We start from the raw sequence: 17,435 nt of genomic DNA on the forward strand, positions 1-17,435 counted from the left end.
AGTTAATTTCTCTATGTGTGTACTGTTTTTCACAAAGGACATAGATATGGAATGGAGTTTTGATGACAAGAACTTATAATATGTATACTTTTAACACAAAGGGCACGGATGCACAGTGGAAGTAGACTATGGTCACAACAAGAAAAAACGAACAATGATATCTTTTTCTATCCTGTTGATTTTGAAAAATTCAGTGGAAAGTCATCACCGATTGCCAATATCAATCTAAACAGAGCAACTTGGTGTTAAAATAAGTCACATATGTAATTTAAAAATGGAGTAAAAAATGATAAAAACAAACTGATGGTCTTTAAGAGTATAAAAATGTAACAACCAAGATTGAATCATAAAACCAAAAGAAAATAAAATAAGCATAAAAAGGAAAATTAAAAATAATATCAGGAAATCAAAACACAATGCTCTATGGCCATGCACAATGGGGCAGATTTTCAAAGGGTTACGCGCGTAACCCCCGAAAAACTGCCCCTTCCACCCCCTGTGCATGCCTAGCTTATCTTGCATAGACTCGGCAGTGCGCACAAGCCCTGGGACGCGTGTAAGCCCAGGGCTTTCCTGGGGGGGGGCATGTCAGGTAGGCGTGTCGCGGCCGGCGCGTCATCGGGGCCGTTCCGAGGGTGGGGCCACGAGTGTGTGATTCCGGCCCAGGGGCGTTCCGGGCAGGCATAACTTGTAAAATAAAGGTGTGGGAGGGAATTGGTTAGTTAGTTAGGGCTGGGGGTGGTTTAGATAGGGGAAGGGAGGAGAAGGTAGGGGGGCCGGAAGGAAAGTTCCCTCTAAGGCCGCTCCAATTTCGGAGCAGCCTTGGAGGGAGCCATGATTCCTGATGTCTGACCTGGGCATCCTTCAGTACCCCGCTCCTCCTTCGACTGGAATGGTAGTGCGCTTCGTGACAGCGCAGACCATGGCGTCCACTTTGGGGACAGCGCTGACCCTGTATTTTATACATGGTCTCAATAATTCAGAACATTTTTGTGCAACTACTCTTAGAAAGCCTTAGTCAATGCATTCTCTTGGATATCCTCTTTTTAGAAACCTGCTTTTCATTTCTACTGATCTCTTCATAAAAGTTTTTTTTGTCTGTGCATAATCTTTTAAGACGAAGAAATTGTACGGTAAGTTTCTTAGTAGAGATTTGTTGTGACAGCTATTAAATGTTAGAAGTTATTTGTGTCAGTAGGTTTTCTATATATGTCCTTTACAAAACCAGCAGGAGTGTTTTTAATTCAAATATCTAATAAAAGCAATTTCTTGGGTATCATATTGTATCTTAAATTTCAAGTTATCATCCAGGTTATTTAGCCAAATGTTAAAATCCAAGAGTTCATTGACATTGCCTTTCCATATCAGGTAAACATTATCGATGTATCTTTTCCATAATACAATATTATTTTTATATCTGTGATGTGTAAGGAAAGTTTTTTCAAAATTGGTTTATTTTAGTTCTCCAGACCAGTTAGTATGTATGGCATCCACACTGCTGTGGTCTTCTGTTTAATATTGAAGAGTCACACTCATGGTTATATTTTATTGATATAGATTTGGCCGATAATTTTAATTTATTCTCTTTTCCATTTTAATACATTAATTTTTTTGTTTCATTTTGTTTTTGTACATTTTTTGATTTTAAATACATATGCACGGTTGGTCCCTCGATTAATATGTCACCCGTTCTGCTTTGACCCTTGCTGACAAAAAACAGCAAACAGTCCCTGTGATTGCACAAAAACCGCATTAAACCGGTTTGTCTTTTAGTGGGCTTTTTCAGTAAAACGCTGTGGGAACATATTTAAATACCCCTGATGTTACTTGCCACCGCGTTCAGTTTTTCGTAAGTGGTTAAGGTAAGGAGAATATGGTATTTTTCAAACAGAAGTCTCCTCTGTTAGTCTGCTCATAGTATTTACTTTAAATTCACATTTTATATTCTCCTGCCGATGTTGACAATGACCGGCTGAACACAAGAAATGTGCTCTCTTACATTCGCTTTTACACAAGGCATTGAACAAGTGAGTTGAGACAATTTTTTGACTAATGGTATTTGTTCTCTTTTAAAACACATTTACAACCTGTTATCAGCACATTTGCATATTAGTCCCTAATGAATGATATAGGAAAATGAACTGCTTTTGTGACTCCTATAAAAATAGGAGTCACAATAATATAAATAATATATAAATAATATATAAATAAAAAGTAGGTTATTCAGTTTTAAAATATTTTTTTTCAGACTGGAATGTATTAAGTATCATGCTTGTTTGCCAGCTTGAGAATTCGAATAAATAACTTAACACATGCGGGATTGACTGTACTAACAACACTGAGGTAATCAACTGCCATAAATTGTCCTCATTTATTTTTACTTTAAAAAAAATAACATGTATAAAGTTTTTAGTTGAACATCCTGTGCCCCATTTATGATTCAATCTTGGTTGTTACATTTTTATACTCTTAAAGACCATCAGTTTGTTTTTATCATTTTTTACTCCATTTTTAAATTACGTATGTGACTTATTTTAACACCAAGTTGCTCTGTTTAGATTGATATTGGCAATTGATGATGACTTTCCACTGAATTTTTCAAAATAAACAGGATAGAAACAGGTATCATTGTTTGTTTTTTCATGCTGAGAGCATAGTCTACTTCCATTGCGCATCCGTGTCCTTTGCGTTAAAAGTATTCATAAGTTCTTGTCATCAATACAACATTCCATATCTACGTCCTTTGTGAAAAACAGTACACACATACACAAACTAACTGAGTTCTTGATCACATCCTTAAACAATTCTTTCAGATCAATTAGGCAATTTTCTACTAAAAAATGGTTTGTGTGTATCATTATATTTATGTATTTATATATTTATGTTTGTGCATTTCATTTAAATTTTCTTCTGTATGTTGTTAAAATGTGTACACAATGTAAGTTAATTTCATTTTATTTACATATGTATGTCACCATTATTTATTTACATTTATTTATGTGTCATGTATATGTGTATCTTTATTTTAATTTTCAAATTTTTCCCTTAACAGCCCCTGAGGCAGCTCTTGTGAGAGCAAAACTCATCCAGAGTCGGAAAACTCTTTAATAAAGGCATTTTTTACACCGATCTTCATCTCGTCACTTACTAGCAACATTGGATCGGCTTCTGCTTTTTTTTTGGGTCCATTCCTTCTACCGGAAATGTCCTTTTCACCCTGGAAGGATATACTCAGTTATGATGATGGCACATTACATGATTTACTGCCATCTGAACTGTTTTTCAAAGAAAATGAGGTTTTTGATGATTTTCTACAAAGATGGGAGGACGCTATTAATCTTAACAAAGTTGTGGTGAGAAGTGCTTTACATGCCTCGACTCTTCTTGCCTATTGTAGATACAAGAGAATACCAAGAGGCTTAAGGATCAACAAGCCCCCGAGCATGTATCAAGAAGATGGCGTATTCATGAATAGCTGGGAGGCTATCTTAAATAAATGTTCGCTGGACCTTATGATATTGATCATCAAGACAGCCAAGAAAAGGGAGGACAAATTAAAAGCTGAATTAGACCAACAGCTACAATATTTAAAAGAGAAGGATCTGTGTTTTGACATGATTTATGAGGACTATAAGGTTAATTTGGACAAGTTCACTAAGGGCCTTATTTTCCAATATCGCATTGGTAACGCATTAGGGGGCGTTACCAATGCAAATGAGGCTTCTTTCGTGCAGTGGGGAAACATCGTGTGCGGCGATGTTTTCGCCATTCGCGAAAACATTAGCGCCGCACGCGATGTTTTCCCACTGCACGATGATTCTTTCAGGGTTTTATCGCGGTGCACGATATGTGGCACTTTTTGGAGATAGTCCCAGACAGCCTGTTTTGAGAGAGAGAGAGAGAGAGAGAGAGAGAGAGAGAGAGAGAGAGAGAGAGAGAGAGAGAGAGAGAGAGAGAGAGAGAGAGAGAGAGAGAGAGAGAGAGAGAGAGAGAGAGAGCGCCTTACTATAGTGCCTATGCCCTACATAGGTATTTGAATCCCTATGGGAGGGCTACCTACTAACTCGGGGTGGGGATTAGGTATGAGTGTCGGGGGTTGGGGGCCACTTTTGCATTCCACATGAGACCTACTGACAGAAACAGTGGTCTCTAGTGCAGATTTGCTGGCCGGAGTGAGGACGCTCACTCCAAGCGGAGATTTGGCCAACATTTTCTCCACCTAGCATGTTGTTGCCCAGGTAGAGTGTCCATCAAGCTAGGTGGAGAGAACGTTGCCCAAACCACTTCTTGGTGTGAGCGTCCTCACTCCGACGGCCAGCAAATCTGCACTAGAGACCACTGTTCTGTCAGTAGGTCTCATGTGGAATGCAAAAGTGGCCCCCAACCCCCGACACTCATACCTAATCCCCACCCCGAGTTAGTAGGTAGCCCTCCCATAGGGATTCAAATACCTATGTAGGGCATAGGCACTATAGTAAGGTGCTCTCTCTCTCTCTCTCTCTCTCTCCTCTCTCTCTCTCCTCTCTCTCTCTCTCTCTCTCTCTCCTCTCTCTCTCTCTCTCTCTCTCTCTCTCTCTCTCTCAACAGGCTGTCCGGCACTACCGTGGATGGCGATAATCCTTTTCTGGCCCGTAGCGCAGTCCATAACGCGAAGTTGGAGTTGTAGTTAAAATCCGCGATAGCAGCCGCGCTACCACTGCGGTTGTTTCGCCGCACACGATACACAGGTTCCCGCTTTACATATGCTCCGCCCCCTGAATACCAAATGACTAATTTGCATTCGCGAATCGCGTTAACAGCTGTTAACGCGATTCGCGAATTTATCGCACGCGGTAAAGTGCTTTGAAAATGAGGCCCTAAGGACCTTAAGAGTACCAAACACGAAAAATTTAAAAGGAATGAAAACGATTATAGAAATAACACAGTACACCCTTAGCATAGACAAGAGAAATTTAAATTCAACGACATATTTAATTATAGAAATAAGAATGATGTTCCACATCATATGTATGATAAGGATAAAAACATGAATACTGAAAAACACATTGAAAGACAATATACAAGCCCAAATATTGATAGAGGGGCCAAGTGTATACGCAGTGATAATGGAGACAGCGTAGATCCCTCAGCACATCTTTTCAGTACAGTCCATAATGATCCCATCCAAAAAAAAAACCAGTATATCAGGTTTTTCAGTTAGGAAAGGTTTGGAAAAAAGATTCGACAAAACAAGATGCACAAGAAAAGAAATGCGACACGACACCAGTGAGGGGGAGTGGAAGAGGGAGAGGGAGAGGCAGGGGTTATTACATCCCATATCAGAAAACAACAGCATACTAAAGGAAGATAACTGAGTGATCAATATCTCCAACAGAATATTAAATACAGATGAAATGGCCATTTTGAACAAAGGGATGTTCTTTGTATCAACTGCCATGTACAATGTTTTCAGAACTAGGACAGAATTATTCAAATTCACTAGAAAGTTGAAAATCCTAGATATCTTTTCAACCAGACCCACAATGACAGATTTCTCCGTTGTAAAACCCACAAGCAAATGGATGCCTAGTGGACCACCTAACCCTGTAATACTTACTTTTGAGACACTAATACTAAAAGAGAAGGAAGGAAAATTTAAATACAAACACAATATCACCATACCAGAAAGAAATGTGATTAGAAGATTGAGTAAAGACAAAACAATAGTCATCAAGCAGGCAGACAAAGGCAGTGCAATAGTTGTCATGAATAGATCTGACTATACAGCAGAGATACACAGACAACTTTCTGACAAAAATTTCTATAAAAAATTGAACAAAGATCCAATGGAGAATAAAAAAAAGAAATTGATACAATTTCTCAGTATAGCTGAATCATCAAATTATCTCACGAAAAAAGAGATCTCCTTCCTTAGTGTAAAACATCCAGTGGTGCCGGTAATGTACACATTACCAAAGATACACGAGTCCACGATGGATCCACCAGGCAGACCCATTATTTCAGCTTAGAACCTCTTTCCACATTCATAGATACCTTCCTGCATCCCCACGTCCCAGACATGCTGTCATACGTTAGAGACTCAGCTCATATGATCAATATCCTAATGAACACATCACAACAACAATGACATTATTATGGTTACATTGGACGTAGACTCCCTTTACACTAACATTCCCCAAAATAGTGCTATAGAAATTATAGAACGAACTATTCATGGTAGAAACATGAACACACGCATACCGAATCAATTGATTATACAGTTGGCCACCATTGCGTTAACCAATAACGTTTTTGCTTTCGATCAGCAATTCTATCTACAAATTAAGGAGGTCATTTATCAAAATGCGCTAAGGCGTTTTCGCATGCGTTAAGGGCTTATCGCATGCGAAAACGTCTTTAATGCATGTGATAGCACCATATCGTATGGTGCGATGCAAATTTGGAAAAGAGGAGGAGTTAGAGGCGGGCTGGGTATGCCAGTGTGCGAAATGCTATCGCACAGACTTAACGCCGATTTTAACTACACCTTTTTGAATAGCGTTAAGCCATGTGATAGCTTGGGCAATGTTCTCTCCACCTAGCTTGATGTTACCCATGTAGAGAGTCCATCAAGCTAGGTTGAGAGAACATTGCCCAAATCTCTCATCTTGGAATGAGTTTTCTCTCTCCATCGGTCCTCAGATCTTCACAAGAGACCACTGTTCTGTTCGTACGTGTCACATTGAATGTCAAAGTGGCCCCTAACCCCCTACACCAATACCTAAACCTCACCTCGAGTTGCCAGTTGGGCCTACAATAGGGATACAAATAATTATCTAGGGAGAGGATACTATGGTTAGTCTCAGTCTCTCTCTCAGTCTCTCTCTCTCTCTCTCTCATGCAGGAAATACATTAGGTCTGGCACTTATCAAAAAGGTTAGCACAATATGCACTAACTTAGAGCATCCTCAGAGGGAACATAGCTTCCCCTACCTTTGTTGCAAAAGTTACACCTGCCTGAGGCACACCATGTTCCAATCCAGAGGCTGCAGCCATGCCCCTGGGCTGGTGTCACACCCCCTAGCAAAGCACTGGGTCTTATGCATGTATCCCTTTGAAAATCTGCCCCATTATGCACAGACAAAAAAACTTTTATGAAGAGATCAGTAGAAATGAAAAGCAGGTTTCTAAAAAGAGGATATCCAAGAGAATGCATTGACAATGGCTTTCTAAGAGCAGATGCACAAAAATGGTTTGAATTATTGAGACCCCGAATAAAATCTGTGAGAAAGGATAAAGTCATTTGTCCCCTAACGTTTACAGGACTATCTTATGATATCACCAAAATAATCAGAAAATACTGTCATATCCTCCAGTTACTTCCAGTTTTCCAATGAAAGAAACAAGAACCTAAAAGAACCTAAAAGAATTTTTATCCCCTTCTGCATTACCTAATGATAAACCTATAACAAAGACACAAGCTGGACACAAACCCTATGGCAGGTGTAGCGTTAGCTCCATGAATTTACAAGTACAGTCCTTAAAAATTGGAAGAAAAGAAAAGATTTTCAAATTATTGGATTCCACTACATGCAAATCGTCAGGTGTTATTTATATTGCCATCTGCCCATGTAACCTCGGATATTAAAAGATAGGCGCAGCTACGCGCGTATCTATTAAAATCCAGCGTACTTTTGTTTGCGCCGGTCACGTGTACAAAAGTACACCTGGGGTTAGTTTTTTAAAATCTATCCCATTGTGCATGGTCATAGAGCATTGTTTTTTGATTTCCTGTTATTTTTAATTTTCCATTTTATGCTCATTTTATTTTCTTTTTCTTTTGGTTTTATGATTAAATCTTGGTTGTTACATTTTTATACTTTTAAAGACCATCAGTTTGTTTTTATCATTTTTTACTCCATTTTTAAATTACATATGTGACGTATTTTAGCACCAAGTTGCTCTGTTTAGATTGATATTGGCATTTGGTGATGTCTTTCCAATTAATTTTTCAAAATCAACAGAATAGAAGCAGGTATTGTTTGTTTGTTTTTTTTGTTGTGACCATAGTCTACTTCCACTGTGCATCCGTGTCCTTTGTGTTAAAAGTATACATATTATAAGTTCTTGTCATCAATACTCCATTCCATATCTATGTCCTTTGTGAAAAACAGTAGACACATACACAAACTAACTGAGTTCTTGATCACATCCTTAAACAATTCTTTCAGGTCAATTAGGCAATGTTCTACTAAAAAATGGTTTATTTGTGCGTATCATTGTATTTATGTATTTATGTTTGTGCATTTCATTTCAATAATTTACATTTTCTTCTGTATGTTGCCAAAATATGTGCACACAATGTAAGTTCATTTCATTTTATTTACATATGTATGTCACCATTATTTATTTACATGTATTTATGTGTCATGTGTATGTGTATCTTTATTTTAATTTTCAAATTTTGCCCTTACCAGCCCCTGAGGCAGCTCCTGCGAGAGCAAAACTCAGCCAGAGTCGGGCAACTCTTTAATAAAAGCATTTTTTACACCGATCTTCTTCATCTCTTTGCTTACTAGCAATATTGGATCGGCTTCCGCTTTGTTTTGCTATGAGAATGATCCGGTCCTACTTACAAATGAATAAAGCCAAGTATGAAGCAAGCAAATTTCAACTTGGCTTGAGTTTGGCAAAAAGTTTGGATTGCCTTCATATTCACTTGGGAATTTTGTCTAAATGTATCTTAGTAAGAATCTTTATTGAATTGGACTGCTGCAAATTTTATATGGTTGGTGTTGCATTGTCAATGATTTGTTTTTTAGTTAGTAGGACTTTTCCAGCTGTCTGAATAATCAGATAAAATTTGGGCAGGCTGTAGGTGGATTGGGGTAGCATAATTTATCCAGTTAGCCTAACCAGATAAGTTATCTTTTATCTCGTTAAGTTATTCAGATAAATTATACCTGACAAAGAGCAGGTTTAACTTGTTTATTTATTTATTTATAACTTTCTTTATACCGAAGTTCAGGTAACAGAGTTACTTATCACTCCGGTTTACATTACAACAGGTAGTAAACAATGACAAGTTATTTGTAACCTACAAATGCACATTAAAGTTAAATTCTTTCCGTCTAATATGCTCCCTACAGACAAACTTAATGTACACACGTAGTTTATTGAAGTGAATTGTTACCGCACTATGATGGCACATGATTAACTCTAATCTATACCACTTACTTTATTCATTATTGTGCCTTGCTGTAAACCGTTGTGATGGTTATCTAACTTAACGACAGTATAGAAGAGCTTTTAAATAAATAAATAAACAAATAAATAAATAAGTCTTACAATGAACAAGGGAGTGAATAACTTGGAAAACATAACTAGGAAAAAGAACAATACGAACTATTAGAGCGCATGGACTTAAGGGATATCAAGCCCAACTTAGCTGTATATAATTGTTCGGGCTAAGTAGCAGCTTGTATGGGGATATTCAACTGCATCACCATGCCACTAAATATGCCTTGTAACTGAGCTGGATTACATCCAGCTAAGTTACATACCCAGATAAATTTTATATATGATTATTATTATTATTATTATTGACTTTCTGCATCATGTTGAGATGTTTTAAGAAAAGGAAACCATGAAACTATACTAAACTAAAATCCCATCAATCATAAAAATCTGCTTGAACTCCAGTGCAAATTCACTAGTCCAAATAATTATTGCTAGATTTTTGGGGTAATTTTAGCTGGGTATATTCAGGAGCAGACTTATGTGACTAAGTGCCTCTGATTATTTGGGTACAATTATTCCTGTAACTTTCCCAATCACGAGCCCACTGATACCAGGGGTGTTGTGATCTTCCTGCACGCAGTGCCCTATCCCTGATACCGGGAGTGTTGTGATCTTCCTGCACGCAGTGCCCTATCCCTGATACCGGGAGTGTTGTGATCTTCCTGCACGCAGTGCCCTATCCCTGATACCGGGAGTGTTGTGATCTTCCTGCACGCAGTGCCCTATCCCTGATACCGGGAGTGTTGTGATCTTCCTGCACTCAGTGCCCTATCCCTGATACCGGGAGTGTTGTGATCTTCCTGCACACAGTGCCCTAACCCTGATACCGGGAGTGTTGTGATCTTCTTGCACGCAGTGCCGTATCCCTGCTCAGTGCAGGAAGATCACAACACCCCCGGTATCAGGGATAGGGCACTGTGTGCAGGAAGATCACAACACTCCCAGTATCAGGGATACGGCACTGCATGCAGGAAGATCACAACACTCCCGGTATCAGGGATAGGGCACTGTGTGCAGGAAGATCACAACACTCCCAGTATCAGGGATACGGCACAAGTTCTAGTCACATTGACTGATCACATTACTTTTTTTGTCAAGCTACCAACTGTTTCCATTTCCCATCCCCCATATACTGTCAGTGGGAACCTTGGTAACATGAATAAATAAGAGGGCAGCCAATAGGAATACATATTCATTCCTAAACTGACCTTAACTGACCTGAAAAGTGTCAAATTGTATCATTTTCTGTTAACGGGAGTTAGTGCGCACTAACGCCCGTTAGTGCGCACTAATCGGAAAAACCGATTTTTTTTAACTAAAAAATCATGCCAAACACGATTTTCTTCTCCTGCCAGACGATTTCGATCGTTAAGACGATCGGGCACACGATTCACATCCCTAGTTAGCAAGGTCTTGGTAGAGAGAGGTTAAATATTTGAGCCGAAAGTTGGGTACTTCATCAGGGCCAAGGTATGTCCAGTTTGGGGCTTATTTTAATCTGGCTTTCAGCTCAATCTTTGTAACTTCAGACCATTCCATGATGTTGATGTTTGCCTGTTTTATACTACTGGGTATGCTGGGCAACCATTCTTCTTCTCTATGTCTACAGGATCTTCATGCAAACTTCTCCACAACTTTTCTTTTTTGTCTTTTGTTGTTGGTGTTTTAACTATATTAATGGTCTCTCTCAATTCCCTATAGAGCCATTTAGGTTCTCTCTAAATGGTGTCTTTCCTCTCTGTTTTATTCATATATATGCAGCTTTTGTGCTTCCAGTGTTATTTATCAATTTATTATTGAATGTTATGAATTTAAGATCTTCTGTTAGTGGATTTTTCTGTAACTTCAGTGTCCTTAATCATCTACACATAGTGATTTAATTTTCTCTTCTATCCAATTTTTCCAAGGAGAAGTTGTAATCCTTCTCCTGTTCTGATGCCCTTGTGTCCTTGTTGGTAAGGTTTTCTCAGTATTAATTTTTGCTTCACAACACTATATCCAATTTATAACCATGATATCAATAGATGTCTCCTTAATATGGACTATGGCCCTGTTCATAACACCTATCATGCTTCTAATTTTGGTTGTTAAAGTTATCTTTGATAGTCTTTCCCTCTTTCATGACTCCAGCATACCTATCCCTTTCCATACAGATCAGGAGCTCCAGTGTATGTTTTCTATGGTTCCTGTATTTCTTCCTTCTGACAGAGATTTTGAGGATAAAAACACCCCAGTATAACCAACAAACAAATAGGTGGGAGAACCAGAATGGGATTGTAAGGGGGGGGGGGGGGGGTCGAACAAAACAAAGAACAGAAAAAAATGGGGTGGGAGGAGAACTTGTAATTTCTTTTTCCTTTTTTCACATTTTATTTCTGGGGGAAAAACAAACACCCCAGTATAACAACAGCAAACAACACGGAGGCATAAACATTAGGAATGACTGCTAGGCTTATTAATAGCTTGACCCCCCAAGATGGCATATCAGGGAAAAGGAAGATAGGCAGAGCAATAGCAGCAAGACCCCTAAGGTAGCACATTGGAAACATAGCAGGTAGGCATAGGGGAAACAGCAAAATCCATAAGTTAGTACAGACTAGGGATGTGAATCGTTTTAGGACGATTAAAATTATCGTCCGATAATTTTAATATCGTCTTAAACCGTTATGGAACACAATACAATAGAGATTCTAACGATTTATCGTTATAAATCGTTAGAATCGTGAGCCGGCACACTAAAACCCCCTAAAACCCGCCCCCGACCCTTTAAATTAAATCCCCCACCCTCCCGAACCCCCCCCCCCCCCAATGACTTAAATAACCTGCGGGTCCAGCGGCGGTCCGGAACGGCAGCGGTCCGGAACGGGCTCCTGCTACTGAATCTTGTTGTCTTCAGCCGGCGCCATTTTCCAAAATGGCGCCGAAAAATGGCGGCGGCCATAGACGAACACGATTGGTCGGCAGGAGGTCCTTCCGGACCCCCGCTGGACTTTTGGCAAGTCTTGTGGGGGTCAGGAGGCCCCCCCCCCCAAGCTGGCCAAAAGTTCCTGGAGATCCAGCGGGGGTCAGGGAGCGATTTCCCGCCGCGAATCGTTTTCGTACGGAAAATGGCGCCGGCAGGAGATCGACTGCAGGAGGTCGTTCAGCGAGGGTTCCGGCGCCTCGCTGAACGACCTCCTGCAGTCGATCTCCTGCCGGCGCCATTTTCCGTACGAAAACGATTCGCGGCGGGAAATCGCTCCCTGACCCCCACTGGACCTCCAGGAACTTTTGGCCAGCTTGGGGGGGGGCCTCCTGACCCCCACAAGACTTGCCAAAAGTCCAGCGGGGGTCCGGAAGGACCTCCTGCCGTCCAATCGTGTTCGTCTATGGCCGCCGCCATTTTTCGGCGCCATTTTGGAAAATGGCGCCGGCTGAAAACAACAAGATTCAGTAGCAGGAGCCCGTTCCGGACCGCTGCCGTTCCGGACCGCCGCTGGACCCGCAGGTTATTTAAGTCATTTGGGGGGGGGGGGGTTCGGGAGGGTGGGGGATTTAATTTAAAGGGTCGGGGGGGGGTTTTAGGGGGTTTTAATGTGCCGGTTTTGCGATTTTACGTTTTTTTGATTTTTCACGATTTTTCACGATTTTTCACGATATTTTACCCCCCCCAAACGGCAACAATACGATTCCCTCCCCCTCCCAGCCGAAATCGATCGTTAAGACGATCGAGGACACGATTCACATCCCTAGTACAGACTAGGGGTGTGCATTCGTTTCGACGTATTGGCAATCCGCAACATATATGTTCCTATTTTTTGTATTCGTGGGGGGGTCACGAAAACGTATGGCAAACCCCCACAAATACAACGTATCTAATGAATAAATCCCCCACCCTCCTGACACCCCCCCCCCCCCAAGACTTACCAAAAGTCCCTGGTGGTCCAGCGGGGGTCCCGGCGCAATCTCCTGCACGCGAGTTGTCGGCTGCCGGTATTCAAAATGGTGCCAATAGCCTTTGCCCTCACTATGTCACAGGGGCTACCGGTGCCTTGGTTGGCCCTTGTCACATGGTAGGAGCACAAGAGGGTGCCGGCCGTCCATTGCTCCTACCATGTGACAGGGGCCGACCAATGGCAATCAATAGTCCCCAAAATGAGGGGATGCATGCAATTTGGTGAAAATCAGTCATAATCTGATGTCTTCTCTGAGTAAAATATATAAAATAAAGTGATTTTTTGAGAAAAGCAGCTAGAAACTGATCAATACATGTGGAGGTGACTGACTGGCTTATTCCACCCTAGAGGTGTCTGGAAGGTACCAATGGTCAAAAAGGCCAGGGCTGTAGTGTCCTTGAGGTGTACTGGAATGGTCTCGCTAGGTGGAAGTGCCAGGCGTGATCTAACTGCTGGAAGAGGTATTAGCATGATTTCTTTTTCAATTTCAGCCAGCACATGACTTTCTCCTCAAATAGATCCAAAAATTGTGCATTCCTGTATATTGCCTGTAAAGGGTGCCTTATCCTCCTCCTCCTCTGTTCTTTCTACCACCTCAACCATTGTGCTATGAGTATCCATGTTTATTATTTTAATTTTGGAATTTATTTCCCCTGCCAGTCACCCACCCAGAGTGCCCCAGACACACTCACTCATCCCCCAGGTATTTCCTAGTATGCTCCAGTCATATTCACTCACTCACTAAATATGTCCAGTTATACTCGGTAACTCCTCCAGTATCCCACAGTCTGCCCCCATATTCCACAGTCACATTGACTCAGGAGTGGATCAAGGAAACCTCCTGCCTGACATGAGGTATGAGATGGCAAAGTGTGGCATAGGTCAAATCATGAGAGCGCCAGGTGCGGGGGGAGGGATTCCATTGAGTCTGGCTTTTGTGGTTATTTGAAAAGCTATGGAAGAGGGAAGCACACCTCAAAGATACTACAAACCCTGGCCTTTTTGACCATTGGTACCTTCCAGACACCTCTAGGGTGGAATAAGCATGCATCCCCTCATTTTGGGGGCTATTGATTGCATTCAGATCCCTATAAGAGCAACTGGAAGGTCCTCCACTCCCTCAATATGCAGGTGGTCTGCAATGCTAAGGGAATCATAATGGATGTAGTGCCCAGGTTTCAAGAATCCTGTCATGATACCTCTGACCTCTTACAGTCAGGAATGAATGACCCCTTCCAGGAAGTGTGCTGCTCTCGCTACAGCCACAGAGCTACTAACCCATGCCTCTTTTCTCTCCCCGATATCCAGGTGGACTTATCGCATAGGCCCAGGAGGTCCATTCCAGCCTCTATCTGGGAACCATTAAACATCTCAACAAAGGTACATATATATTTTACATGTATGGTTTTACGCAGTATTATAGTCATGACATGCCAGCTCCTTAAATGTCCTTCTTACAAATAAAGCTCTCCTTGGCAGTATTGAGGATGTAAGGTATCAGAATTTCCCACAATAAACAGAGAAGCCTCCCTCCTGGAATTGGGACACTTGTCAACTCTGCAATAGAGGCCAGGACCAAAACAAGAAATATGACCCTGAGGATGTACTTTAACTTTACTTATGACCTTTTACTAATGTAATCCCTGTTTTCTGACTCATTTATATTACTCTTCCATTAAAATACTTTAGCAACATATACACTGGCCATACCAATAAACTTATATGAAATTCTTTCTGAATCAGTATTTTCCAATTGGATCATGCCCTACCAGAAGCTCTCAATGAATACCACTCTCTTGTCTCCCACCACCAAAATTAATGGGGAACAGGAGGACCTCGTTTCTCACCACCAAGGAAGCCAGCTACCTTCCCAGGGAAGGACAGCTTCTTAGCCTGAACCTGTCCTGGTAAAAAAACAAAAAAAGGAAGTGCACATGCATGCAGGTAAAAAATATGCATGTACAAGTTACCAGGTATGCACAGACTTTTAAATATAGGCACATATTTGTGCACAAATCTAAAATGTACACAGATAATTGTGAGGTCATACACATACATCATTTTTCAGTTGCACAGATGCATCCACACAGATTCTAAAATACAAAAGTAAATCTGTCTGGACCCATATGTGCAAGGACTGTTTTGAAAGTTATCCTCAGTGTGTGCAGTTTTGAAAATGTACAACTATGTACACTGTGGCTCCCTTGGCATAAGCCCCACCCGGGGAAGACCTCCTGTGTGCATTGTGGAAAAACAGGAGTACTTTTACCCTCATACAGGGTGGGTCATTTTCAAATAGCCTTTTAACTCATGGAATAGCCATTTAGAAGAGTATATAAGCTTTTGAAATTTGGCTTTCCAATTGAAACCCTAATTTATATTTCTGCATTTTCTTTGTAAGTCTTAATTTGTCACACTAGCATAACATTTCAGTAGCAAGGGAAAAGGTTACCTGTTCAAATGTTTTCTTTGCTTTACTTGCCAGAAAGAGGAGATAGTGCTTCTTCAGGAGCCTAGCCCCATGCTTCATGGTCACACAGAAGTAAAGTTGACATTGTCCCATCAAGACAGCCCACCTGAATCCTTCCAGGATGGTACATCTTACATTGGTGATATGGAGAATGACTTAGTCTATGACTGATCACTATTCTTGTCGGTCAATACTTCCACAATCTTTAAGGCACCATTTGCATTGTTTAATCTGTGGATTATTGAGCATCTTTAAAGTTTTATTATCTTCTGTTTATCCTGTGGGCAATGACAGCTCAGTTTGTTCTTTTAAGCTGTAGGTATCCAGAGGAGTCTAGAAAATCCTGTCTATCAATTTGTGGGAGCTAAAGAATTGAAGTTCACTAATGTTTATAACCGTAGAAGTTAAAAGTGTTGTGAATAAATGGAAGGCCAGAATCAGACCTCAGTGACAGAATTCATTCTATTGGGACTAACCAACAACCCAAAGCTGCAGATTCCACTATTCCTACTCTTCCTATTGATCTATATCATTACTGTTTTGAACAATATTGGGATCATTGTTACATCAAAACTGGATCCTCGCCTTCATACACCCATGTATTTTTTCCTCAGTCACTTATCCTCTGTTGATCTTTGTTATTCCTCAGTCATTGTACCCAATATGTTGGTCAACTATCTGTCAAAGAGAAAAGTTATATCCTTCTTGGGATGTGCTGTACAAATGTTCACCTTTTGCTTTCTAGGAATAGTAGAAGGTTTATTGGTTACAGTAATGGCATATGATCGATATGTGTCCATATGTAATCCTTTACTTTACACAGTCGTCATGAAGAAATTATTCTGTATACAGCTTGTGAGTGGGTCTTATCTGGGAAGTTTACTGATATCTTTAACATATACGATATGCACATTCAATTTGTCTTTCTGTGGGCCCAATATAATTGATCACTTTTACTGTGATTTCAACCCATTGTTAAAGCTCTCCTGCACTGACACATCTGTATGTGACAACATCAATTTTATATCCTGTATCTCTGTTGGCATAGTTTGTATTCTAGTAATATCTATGTCTTATTTCTACATCATCTCCACCATCTTGAAAATACGCTCCAGAGAAGGAAAGCAAAAAGCTTTCTCCACCTGTACCTCCCATTTCATTGTTGTTTCCTTGTTTTATGTAACAACTTTTTTCATGTATCTAAAACCCAGCTCCAGCTCATCTGAGATTAAGGATAAGATTGTCTCAGTGTCATATACGGTGTTGATTCCTATGTTAAACCCTTTGATCTACAGCCTAAGGAACAAGGAGGTAAAAGCAGCACTACGAAAGCTGATGTACAAAAGACTCACTTTCCATTAATATGGGGGTTGAAATAGAACTAAAATGTGCTTTTGTCCATAGAATTGGGGCACATAGAATACAGACACAAGTAGAAAAGGAGCATCTGATTTTTTTTTTAAACTTTGCAATTTTGTTTTTTTTTTATTTGTAATTTACTCTAGTCTCTTCTATCCCCTTCTTTCAATATCCCCTCCAAATCTAATCATCATCTTTCTTTGTCATGGGTCGTTGACCTTCCCAACCTTGTCGCTCTAATTATTCCACTCCCTCTAAGTGAACCCCAGACTTAGCCCTGTCCATACAAGATGTGGAAGAAACTCACAGTGCAGGGGCAAAGGCTGTTTACTCCAAGAGCTATAAAAAAAATTATCTTCTTCCTGGCCTGGCTTTGAGAATTTTATTTTATG

The 17,435-nt window shown here is 40.5% G+C and overlaps 1 protein-coding gene across 1 annotated transcript; it reads left to right on the forward strand.

Annotated features, from left to right (window-relative positions):
- Positions 1-16,107: 16,107 nt before the first annotated feature.
- LOC115075312 (olfactory receptor 502-like) lies at positions 16,108-17,046 on the forward strand. The gene has a single exon (XM_029575606.1). It carries the CDS (start codon positions 16,108-16,110, stop codon positions 17,044-17,046), a length of 939 nt encoding a protein of 312 aa, XP_029431466.1.
- Positions 17,047-17,435: the final 389 nt, after the last annotated feature.

Source organism: Rhinatrema bivittatum, chromosome 13 (assembly GCF_901001135.1).
Source record: "Rhinatrema bivittatum chromosome 13, aRhiBiv1.1, whole genome shotgun sequence".
Taxonomy (NCBI): Eukaryota; Metazoa; Chordata; class Amphibia; order Gymnophiona; family Rhinatrematidae; genus Rhinatrema; species Rhinatrema bivittatum.